Raw genomic sequence first — 12,151 nt, forward strand, 5'->3', positions numbered from 1 at the left:
TACTATGTTTTCAGATTTCCATGGTGGCTCAGCAGGTTAAGGATCCAGCATTCTAACTGCTGTGGTTTGGGCTGCTGCTGTGGTATGGGTTTGTTCCCTGACCTGGGAACTTCCAAAAAAAAAAAAAAATACTCTTTTCCATTTCTAGAAATGCTATCTCTCGCATTCATTTCTATAGCTGGTCAATTTTGATGAGCATCTTGTTCTTTAGTTATATTTCATATCCTCTTTTAGATATTTGGCCTTATTGATCATATATATTTTATATTCTATAGCTGACCATTCTAATATGTGAAGTTTTTGTAGATCTTATTATTTCCTTTTTTTGTTTTTTACTATTTCTTACTTATAGTGGCTTATTTTCTTTCATGTTCAGTGGTTTCTGATTTTGAATCTGTGTTTCTTAGAGCTTTGACTCTTGGAACTCTTGGAAGCCTGAGTTTAACGTGTACTTTTTTTTCAGAAAGGATTTATATCTGTTCCTGCTAAGCATTTATATCTATCTCTGGTACTACAAACCCAGATCACTTTATTTTACATTTTTGGCTCTGAGGGGCACAGAGATTGTGTTAATTTTGGTCTCAAACCATGTGAGGACAGAATTGTGGTTAGAAATTCTTAGAGCAGTGGAATTTTTTTTTTTTCTTTGTCATTCTAATCTACTTGGAGCTAAAACCTGGATAGTCAGCCTTCCTTTCTCTCTCTGTGCAATAGAATTTTGTAACAAGTTTGTAATTTTTTTTTTTTTTTTTTTTTTTTTTTTTAGCTGAGGCTGTTACTCTTTGGAGGTTTTAGTATTTTGCGGGAATCCTTGGTCTAACCCCTTAACTTGGTTGGGTTTTAGACTTGGTTTCCTGCCCCCCTCCCACTTTGAGAGGCTAGTTAAAGCCCAGGTACTAATCTATCAGCGATTGGCAGATTCTTGTTCCAGGGTTCAGCCCCTGGATTTATACTTTCTGTCTCTCATTCTCTTCCCCAGGCTCTGAGGAATTCCACTTTCCTTTTTTATCCCTATATTTAAAATAACATTTAGTTTTTCAGAATTTTAAGGTATGCTCTTCCAGGAAGGTTTTTTCCTAACATTAAGTCCAAACTTTCAAGAAAATTTGAAGGAAATCAAATTAGCAGTAAGAAAGTTGCTTGGAAAACATAGAATGAGAGTGAGAACAATTAGATTATTTCAAGGGATATTTTTTAGGGAGTGAAAAAAACCCCTGTTTATCTCCCTCATTGAAACATTGTTTTAAGGAGTCGAATAAGTTTCTACAGTTTCATTTTCCTTCTACACAGTGCTGTATATTTATAAATTACTATTTTTATTTTTATTACTGTCTATACATATCATAGCTGGAAACTTATAAATCAAGTGCATTTCAGCTATACCTTTTCGGCAGTAAATTCAGATCACACCGGCAGATCTTCAGTGTTCCTCAAGCCACCTTAACAATGTTATTTATAAATGATTTTATACTGGGTTAATTTTCCAAAAGGGTTTTATTCATTAAAAAAGCTTTTACATTATTTTATAGTGATGTTTCTCTTTTGTTTTGGGATTCAAATCCCACACTAGAGATCATTTTTAGTACAAGGGGACAAAGTTGCCACAATGACACTGTTCAGTTAATACACACAGATATGTATGCACACTGGGGACCTGGCAGACATTTGAAAATTCTTGAGAGAAAAAAAAAAGTAAAAATACGCTAACATTACTATAGCTTTAAAAGCTTCCTTTTTGAAATCTTCCTTGATCCTCCTCGAGGCAGAAACCAATCTTTCCCTGCATTACTCATGAGTTCTTCTCCTCTTTGCTATGTTCCCCTCTCCTGCCATTTGCTCTCAACATAATTCTCAAATGTCTATACATTTTCAAGGTACTTTTTACTAGGCATTGAGGAGCCATGATGAAAAAATAGATGTGGTCTATATTTCACTAAACTTACAGTGTATTAAAGGGAATAGAGACTCATATAACATTATGACATAGTACTATAAATGCTCTAATGAGGAAGGTACAGACTGATGTGGAACACACGGAAAGCAGGCTAGACTTCAGGGGCAGGTGATATTTTCCTGAATGAAATTATATCTAAACTAAGACTTGACAGGTAGTATAGGTCAGTGGTCTTCCGTTGTATTCCCTAGACCTTTAGTACCCAGCAACTTGTTAGAAGTGGAAATTCTTGGGACTTATCCAAGGCTACTAAGTCAGAACCTCTCAGTGTGGAGCCCAGAAATCTGGACAACAAGCCCTCTAGGGGATTCTGATTCATGCTGAAGATTGAGAGCTGGTGGTATAGGTGATGGCGAGAATCAGACTGCCGTCCCTCAGAAAACCCCTCAACTGTTCTTGGTGTAGAGTTGGTGTTGAATTAATTCATGCTAAATTGAGTGAACTCTTTGGACATTCACCAAACCTTGTGAGGTAGGCATTCCGACTCTTGTTTTATACTTGAGAACAGCTGAGGCTAAGAGAGGTGAATGGCTTACCAACATGAAAGTGTCAGATTGTTACACAGAAGCAGAGGTGTTTCACATACTCAAGCTTTTGGATTTTGTTTCTAGAATCTCTTCTTTATTCCACACTACCTTCTGTCAGAGTGCTAAGATTACAGAGAATATATATGAATACATAAAATGACAGCATTTTTTAAACTATAAGCATTCCTAATGTGACTGTGCTGCTTTCCCCCCCCTTTTTTTCTTCCAGACAGAAAAAGGGAGTGCACTTCATGAAGCAGCTTTGTTTGGAAAGGTGGATGTGGTGAGAGTTCTGTTAGAAACAGGTAACTATCATGATTCTCCACAGAGCTTACCTTACCAAAAACTATTTGTATTTCAGTAAACAAAGGAAGATGACACAGTTCCCCTCCTTCCCCACCCTTACTTCTTGCCTTCACCCTAAATTGCAATATTCGAATCATGTCAAATTGAGCCTCGTGTTGAGGGAAAAAACTAGTGTAAATAGGCACCTTCCTTTTTTTTTTTTTTTTTTTTTTTTGGCTTAAAACAATGCGAATTTTTTATATTACAGTTCTGTAAATACAAAGTCCAAAATGAGACTCGCTGGGTTCAAGTCAAAACATTGGCAAGGCTGCTTTACTCAATAATTACTTTAATAAGAAAGCTTTTAGAAATTATAATTTTATACATTTAAATCACATTAAAATGTGTTAGAGAAACTATCAAAAGGAAAAGGAAATACCTGCCTTCTACAGGAGAGAGATCCTTATGAAATTATGGCAGTTGCTTCATGTATTAAAGCATGCACCACTTTCCCTAGGGTTTTGTGTGTTTTTTGTTTTTTCTTTTTACAGATGTACCTGCAGCATATGGAAGTTCCTAGGCCAGGGGTCGAACTGGAGCTGCAGCTTCAGCCTATGCCCCAGCTATGGCAACACCTGATCCATGCTGTATCTGTGACCTGTGCCACAGCTTGTGACAACGCTGCATCCTTAATCCACCGAGTGAGGCCAGGGATCAAACCCACATCCTCACAGAGACCATGTCGGGTCCTTAACCCCAAGAGTCACAACAGGAGCTCCTTCCCTGGCTTTTTATAATGTAAACTATGGTAAACAGAAATTAGAATTCCCTGTTCTTGAGGTAAATTCTTCTAGTTACTGCATCAGCTGAGTAGCTATTGTTTGTAAGCTGCTGTGATTTAAACGGAACCTTTTAGAGGGAAAGCTTTGAAGGAACAACAAAGTAGGTTTTTGGTCTTCATGTTTATTATGATTGAAGTAAAATTGGAACTGGGGTCAGACTTTTTTTAAGATCAAAGGCATGGATACAAATTTGTGCTTGTAAACAACTGATGTGAGTCTTCTGTGATATAGACTATATTTAGTGTCTGTATTTCCCTCAGTAAACATATTAAATGAAAAATATTGGCAAACTATAGATACCACTGTGGTCGTGCTCATAGAAAGTTAAAATTTCATGTATACCTAACTTTGATATGTAGCAGTGATGTAATAAATGAGGCAACCAATTAAATATGTGCTGGTAACACATGTCTATAGAAATTTAAGCAAGTACTTCATGATTTTATTATAATGAACTAACCTTTGAGGTCAGATGCTGAAAACTGGCTTTGTTTGCAGTTAGGTATTTCAGAAGTTTATAAACTTTTTACTCTCTGCTACATTAAACTCTTTAGTACAGTAAAGAATTAAAATAATTACTGTGAAAGAATTACAGTACAGAATTAAAATAATCTCAAAGTCATTTAGTTATACACTTTAAGAAATTTGTTCACCAGGTATTTGATGAGTGTTGCTGACACTGAATATAAGTCTTGCATAGATAAATATGAAGTATTTGACTTTGTATTTGGATAAATAGTATTTGGACAGTAGTTCAGAATAATCCTACTTTTTCAACTTTTGTGAATTCTAAAACATCCTAAGACTCTTCTTATAATTATTTATATGGTACATTATTACTATTTTTATCATATACAGAATATATAAATAATATGACCGTTATACTTTAGGAATTCACATTCTAAATCAATAGTGTTTTTCAGCTTGATAGTGAACCATTTAGTTAACTGGATATAATAACTTAGTTAACTAGCCATAACCTAAACTAGCTATAATATGAAAAAACAATGTTAATGATTGAGTCAGTGCCCTTTAAAAGTTAATTCACAGTGCTTAATTTTTAAAAAATCATCTTCAGTGCTTGGTCTATATTGAAATTAGAGCAGTTATGTGCTGACACTATTGTTGGATGATACTCCACTTGTGTATATCTATTGGGTTTTTTCTTTTTTCTTTCAGGAATTGATGCCAACATAAAAGATAGCTTAGGTAGAACTGTATTAGACATTCTGAAAGAACATCCATCTCAGAAATCTCTCCAGATTGCAACTCTCTTACAAGGTAAACAGTATTGAATGATGGATGAATTTGCCTTATAGTTAAGATTAAATTAAAACTGTCATAGTTCTTTCTTGGGTTTTGAGTTAATGTTTACTTATGAAAGAACTTATTATTTGCATTTTTTTTCTGGTATACTTTTAAACTCAATAGTAATATCTTTTAATATTTGATTTGTTTTTTGGCTGCTCAGTATTTTTTAAAAAGCTGTATTTTTTTTTACTCACTTGATGTTAAAAATGTTTTTGATTAAACCCATGTAATAAATATTTAGTTGTGAACTTCAAGGTATTAGGGCTGTAAAGTGATGATCTTATGTTTGAATAATGCTTTAAGAGTTTTCAGGGATTTTCTATTACTTTGTCTGATTTCTGTAATTCCATGAGGTAGGTAAGTCAGATACCATTATACTTCTCATGCATGAGGGAAACTGAAGCTCCAAGAGGCTAAGTGCCTTGCTCAAACTCATATATCTTATTCTGAGTGATAGAGCTGGTGTGCAAATGCTGGGTTAGTAACAACAAAATTGTACTTATTTGAAAGAATACAGACTATTTCCTCCTAAATCCAGTAGTACGAGATAATTAAGTCCTGCCAGCCTTTGGAGTTGATAAAGGTCATTTAAGGAGTTCCCATTGTGGCTCAGTGGTAATGAATCTAACTGGTATCAATGAGGATGCAGGTTTGATCCCTGGCCTTACACAGTGGTTTAATGGTGTGGTTTTGCTGTAAGTTGTGGTGTAGGTCACAGAGGCAGTTCAAATCTGGCATTGCTGTGGTTGTGGTGTAGGCCGGCAGCTGTAGCTCCAATTTGACCCCTAGCCTGGGAACTTCCGTGTGCTGTGAGTGTGGCCCTAAAAAGCCACGAAAAGAAAAAAAAAAGGTCATTTAAGTACATTTGAGGTTAGTTGGTAAGTTGCAGTTATTAGGTCTACTGAAGGTATGACAGCCATCTAAGCACTACTTTTTCATTTGCAGGAATACATAATTACCCATTTGATCTAAAAGTTTTATGAAAAATTTAGATTTAAATGCTTTCACTTTCTGCTTAGTGATTAGGCTGCTATGTAGCATGTTCCCATAAAAGCCCAGTTGTTTGTCCTTTCCTTTCCGTTATCTCCTGCAGTGTTCAGTGAGGATTAGCCCCTACAGTTGTTACAGATTGGCTGTGAATGTAATGGAGGTGAGATGGGCTTCATTGGACATCAGTTGAGAAGCTGATGAGAAGCTTCGTCTTGCAGGGAGATAGAATTAAAGCTATGTGTGCAAGAGCTGTATAGAAACAGGAGTCAACAAATGCCAGAGAGGGAGAAAGAATAGATGTACTACAGGAGGTCATTTGTGTTCTTTTCTCTATTTCCAAAACCTCTCAGGGAAGTCCAAGCCCCTACAGTTTTCTTGTCAATAAGGAAGTTAATTGCAAGTCAAGTGCATATAGAGACAAATCAGATAAGAGCACATATTAGGAGTTCCCGTCGTGGCGCAGTGGTTAACGAATCCGACTAGGAACCATGAGGTTGCGGGTTTGGTCCCTGCCCTTGCTCAGTGGGTTAAGGATCCAGCGTTGCTGTGAGCTGTGGTGTAGGTCGCAGACGCAGCTTGGATCCTGCATTGCTGTGGCTCTGGTGTAGGCCAGTGGCTACAGCTCCGATTCAACCCCTGGCCTGGGAACCTCCGTATGCCACGAGAGCAGCCCAAGAAAATGGCAAAAAGACAAAAAGACAAAAAAAAAAAAAAGAATACATATTAATTCATATTAATTCTTTATATTAATTCAATTAAAATCAAGTTGAATGAAAGGTGAAAAATAAAAAGAGTGGTGTACAACATTTTAAGGAGTCTTCCCCCTCTAGGCACTTTGTATTTCATATTGGATTTTTGCCTCTAACCAAACTTAAAAAAAAAACAAACAACTGAGGCTTGTGTATAATATGTCTTTTGGGAGAGGAAAAATAAATACCATTCTCTGAAAAGGGGGCATAATATAATTACAAACATTTTTAATATTTTGTATTAGTTCAACTTAGATGAAAATGTTTTTCTATAGGAATAGTCCTCTATGTTCTCTGAAATGATCATGATATCCCTACTTAGGGATCAAGTCTATTCAAAGCATCATTCGGAGAATTTTATTTATTTGTTTGTTTGTTTGTTTATTTATTTATTTATCTGCTTTTTTTTGCTTTTTAGGGCCACACCCGTGGCATATGGAGGTTCCTAGGCTAGGGGTCCAATCAGAGCTACAGCTGCCGGGCTACATCACAGCCACAGCAATGCCAGATCCAAGCTACATCTTCGACCTACACCACAGCTCCCACCAACGCCAGGTCCTTAACCCACTGAGCAAGGCCATGGACCAAACCCACAACCTCATGGTTCTTGTTGGATTCATTTCTGTTGCCATGACAGGAACTCCATTCAGAGAATTTTAAACCGGAAACATGTCTAGTCACTTATGATGGGGCATCATAATGTGAGAAAAAAGAATGTATACATGTATGTGTAACTGGTCACCATGCTGTATAGTAGAAAAAAATTGTATTGGGGAAATAACAATAACAATATTAAAAAAAAGAAAACTAAGGATGTTATTGTGTCTTCAACAGGCAAATTTATTTATTTATTTATTTGGGCCACACCTGCGGCATATGGAGGTTCCCAGGCTAGGAGTCCAATTGGAGCTATAGCCCCCGGCCTACGCCAGAGCCACAGTAACGCCAGATCCGAGCCATGTCTGTGACCTACACTACAGCTCACAGCAATGCTGGATCCTTAACCTACTGAGTGAGGCCTGGAATCAAACCTCATGGATGCTAGTCAGATTCGTTTCTGCTGAGCCATGACGGGAACTCCTGGGTAAATTTATTTTTAATTAAAAAATGTGACAAAAGTTTAGTTTTCAGAAAAAGAGTTCGTAAGTCTCCTCTAAAATATCCTTTCTATTTTAATTAAAAACTTTTAAATTTATAGCTTATCATGAAGTTCTTTTAAAACTTAGGGTATGAAGAAATAAACAAAAAAGTGACCATAAAAAATAAAACAAAGTTAAAGTTTTTAAAATAAATGAATTTAAGTATGTCATTTCAAAACTTATATACACAGAATATTTAGAAGGTGTGGGAAGAGCAGCAGTCCTCGAAGAGCACATACAGGAAGATACAACCCAAGAAACACACATTTCATCTCCCATTGAATCTCCTTCCCAAAAGACCAAAAGTGAGTAGCTAATTATAAAGCCCTTGAAATGATACTAGACTTTTATGTGCAAATTTGTCCCATATGTTCAAAAAGGCTTATTATTATGGAAATTTCAGGTCTAATTTATACTGTATATGTTATCCTCGTATTCAATCAACTTTTATTGAGCTCTTGCCATTTGTCAGATACTGTTGTTGGTCCTGAGATACAGTGTGAACAAAAGAGATAACAATTCCTGCTCTCATGAAGTTTACATGGAGTAGGTATTTCAAGTTAACTTTTTTTCCTAAAAGGCTTTTGATGCAGAATAAAAATATTTATATCTGGATTGTAAGTGCTGGAGTTTTTTTCAGAATAAATTTTAAGACTGAAGTTCCTTTTTGAGAATGATTAGAAAAAATGGATATTTGCATGCAACCTGCAAATTATTCATGTTGACAGATGTTGCATATATCTTTTCCTCCTATTATTCATTTATATCGTAATTAATTTATTAATGACTTATGTAGTTATTTGTTTAAAAGTTATTTTTTTAATTGAACCTAGGAAGTAGGATCCCAACATCATTTCAAATTTGTTAATGAATTCTGTCAGTGAAGTATGATGCTTATAAAAGAGTATTAAAAGTTAAGTGCTATGATAAATTGAAGCTTTAGAAATTATACTTCCTTATGCTTTTATGTAGTGCATATGTGTAAACCTTCAATACTTATTTCTGTTTTGAGAAAGAATAAAAATAGACAAAATTGTAATTTCTCTGTCTTTTAACATTACTGCACTAATTATGATATATGACCTTGCTTTCAATAAACTAAATTTTCTGATAACTTAATCTTGTTTGCTATATTTTGAGTTCTAGCACCATACTAGTATTATTTATTTATTTGTTTATTGTTTAAATTAAAAAAAAATTTTCCCAGCCACACCTGGAGCATACGGAGATTCATGGGCCAGGAATCAAATCTGAGCTCCAGTCAAGCCACAGCTGCAATCCTTAATGCACTGGGGATTGAACTCACACTTCTGTAGAGACAACACTGGATCCTTAACCCACTGTGCCACAGCAGGAGCTCATATATTTTTATTATTTAACATGAACTTTTAGCCGTATTTCTTTCTTGAAACTTCTGAAAAGTTTACTTGCTTCTTACAGGTGAAACTGTGACTGGAGAATTATCAAAACTCTTGGATGAAATAAAGCTCTGTCAAGAAAAGGATTATTCTTTTGAAGATTTGTGCCACACGATATCAGACCACTACTTAGATAATTTGAGCAAGATTTCAGAAGAAGAACTTGGGAAAAATGGAAGCCAGAGTGTAGTAAGTAAGGGGGGAAAGAAGACGATACGTCTGTCTTTGCCAGTCCATTATATACCTGACAGGCACGGGATTTGGGTGTTATCCTGTTTTCAGATTCAGCCAGTTTCAATCAAGCTCCCTGTGGCTCTTTCCCTGATATTCATCAGTGTTTCATTCTCACTGCAAGTGTAGGGAAGAAATGCTTTGATATATCACTTACGGTATGTGGTGATCTCACCAGTGTTAGACCCTCATAACACATGAATTCATAGTTTCTTTGATTATGTTCTTTTAGTTTTACTGGGCATAATAATTTTGATTTTCAAAGAAAGAACACCCTCCTTTTGTCTTTTTTCCCTGTTTTCCCTTTGATCTGAGTCTAACCCCATGGTGAAGACAAAGCTGAGCCATGTGTGTTTGCTTTTCCAGCCAATCTGTAGGTACTATGGTAGGAGAGAAACATTGTGGAAAGTTTGACCTCCATATTTCTGTAATCTTATGCAAATTCCAGTGAATTTGCATGCAACCCATAAGTTCAGAATCTAAATCATGAGGTAGAGATTCTTGTTCATTTGGATTTTTATATGAATATAGTAGCAAGAGAAACCATAGAGAATCAATCAGTTTAAAATCAAGATTTATATACCTGTCTTTTTTCTTATATAGAGGAAGGGTTTATAGGATGTATTGAGTAAAAGAAAAATATTATTATGGTATGAAACCTTTTTTCACTTTTTGAACTGAATTCATTGTAGAAACATTATACTTTCTTCAAAAGCTAATAATAGAGTTGATTGTGTTAAGTATGCCATTTTATTTATGAAAGCTAAAAAAGCTGCTAAGTATAGTGACTGTTATGAGAACATTTACTTCTTTTAGTTAGTTAATGTGAGCAGAGACACTCTTTCCCAGGATAGTATTTGCTAGTCTAGATCTGTGACTAGTCTTACCTTCTAGGCCTGGTTTTTTTTTTCCTTTGATGCCTTGTCTTTGGTAAAACATTGCCTTATTGACTCCAATAAAACCTCTTTATGAATAATTATGATTAACGATATGTATGCTGAGGTGAATACTTGTAGATTTTACTAAATTAAACTTTTATATTGATAAGATATTTACTATTATAACTTTAATGTTAGGACAAAACTCCCTGTTTAAAAGCATCTAAAATAGCTTATGGTAACTCCAAATTACAAACTAGTTAAACCTCAACATTTCCTTGAAAATTGTTTAGAAATTAAAACATATTTATCCTACATAAGCAATACATGGTGTTTAGGTCCATTCTTAAAGATTTGTCGAAAGTGGCTGCTTCTGGTCCTCTACTTCTTAGCTCACAGATTCTGAAAGTGTTACTTTTTTTAGACCAGTTGTTCCTAAACTCTTATTGTTGTATGTAGTAAATAAATTTTGAGCAAATATGACAAATGTATTTGTATGTAATTATACATACTTATTCTAAGAATATATGCTATAAATTATGAGGCACATACTATAAAAGAAATGTGAGGAGGATAAAGAATAAGCATAAAATAGAAGATCTAATTCTTTTTCTTTTATTCATCTGGTATCCTGTGCACCCTGGGGTCTGTACGCTCTGCTTGGAGATCATAATTCAAGCTTATAGCTCTTGGACAGTGATGGCAGAGGCCTTTGGCATTGAGAGAGTGACGTAATTTGGAGAAACAGTGGTCAATTTTTTTTCTAAGTCAAAGACTGTTATTGTTGTAGTAGTAAGAGAGAAATTAATGCCCATAAGTTGAATTTAAGTTCAAAATTCAAGTTCATGCTTCCATATAAGCAATCACTCTGTTCCTGCGATAAAACTTTATATTGTGTTCTTTGAAAATATTGTCATAAAATATTCAAGGTTACATAAGGCAGAAAAGCAGAAGTTACATATGAGTAAGAGCAAGCAGTTCTCTTTATCTGGAATAATAAAGTTTATGAAGAGGGAAGATGGAGGAAAGATTAGAAGATAGATTGAGGTCAGGCCATAGATGATTTCGAATGTAAAACTGAGAATTTTGATATTCACTTTTTAGGAAATGAAAAAATGCTCAACATCGTTGATTATAAGAGAAATGCAAATCAAAACTACCACGAGATACCACCTCACACCAGTCAGAATGGCCATCATTAATAAATCCACATATAACAAGTGCTGGAGAGGTTGTGGAGAAGAGGGAACCCTCCTGCACTGTTGGTGGGAATGAAAACTGGTACAGCCACTGTGGAGAACAGTTGGGAGATACCTTAGAAATCTATACATAGAATTTCCATATGACCCCGCAATCCCACTCTTGGGCATATATCCAGACAAAACTCTACTTAAAAGAGACACATGCACTCGCATGTTCATTGAAGGATTTTAGATAGATAAAAAACATTACTGAAAGTGGTCTTTCAGAAGATTAATCTGATAGAAACTTGTTACTGATTGTTTAAAAAGTAATGCAGTTTCTCTGGCACTTCTCTATAGCCTGTGTTTTATTTGGATTCATCCTAGTTTTGTTGAATATCTGTTTCTATTCATCAAAATGTTTTTCCCAAGTTTTTTTTAAATCGATTATACTCTCAAATTATATAAACATTTAATCGAGTACTAAGAGATTGCTTAAGGCCATCACCGTGTTGTGAGCTATAGGATTTATAATGGCAGAAATGAAACACAGTGTCTGACTTCAAGGAGTTCAAATTTTTTTCTCCAAGAGATCTTCAATCACATTGTGCAGAGAAGACTGACATGTAAGCAACAAATATATAGG

General features: G+C 35.1%; 1 protein-coding gene across 50 annotated transcripts in view; it reads left to right on the forward strand.

The window, feature by feature from the left end:
* ANKS1B (ankyrin repeat and sterile alpha motif domain containing 1B) overlaps nt 1-12,151 on the forward strand; it is a 1,062,966-nt gene that overhangs the window by 188,706 nt on the left and 862,109 nt on the right. For all 50 annotated transcript variants that reach the window (XR_014804254.1, XR_014804264.1, XR_014804263.1 and 47 more), the window contains 4 exons: nt 2,711-2,786; nt 4,788-4,889; nt 7,989-8,102; nt 9,238-9,404. Coding sequence is in view for 26 of the 50 variants with exons in the window: in XM_084957460.1 (XP_084813586.1) it covers nt 2,711-2,786; nt 4,788-4,889; nt 7,989-8,102; nt 9,238-9,404 (459 nt within the window). In the remaining 24 variants the exon portion in view is untranslated. The remainder of the gene's footprint in view (nt 1-2,710; nt 2,787-4,787; nt 4,890-7,988; nt 8,103-9,237; nt 9,405-12,151) is intronic.

The sequence above is a fragment of the Sus scrofa genome, chromosome 5 (assembly GCF_054392235.1).
Source record: "Sus scrofa isolate SSC_HxYL_T2T_F1_AM1 chromosome 5, Sscrofa_HxYL_maternal_Yorkshire_Landrace_v2.0, whole genome shotgun sequence".
In the NCBI taxonomy this organism is placed as follows: Eukaryota; Metazoa; Chordata; class Mammalia; order Artiodactyla; family Suidae; genus Sus; species Sus scrofa.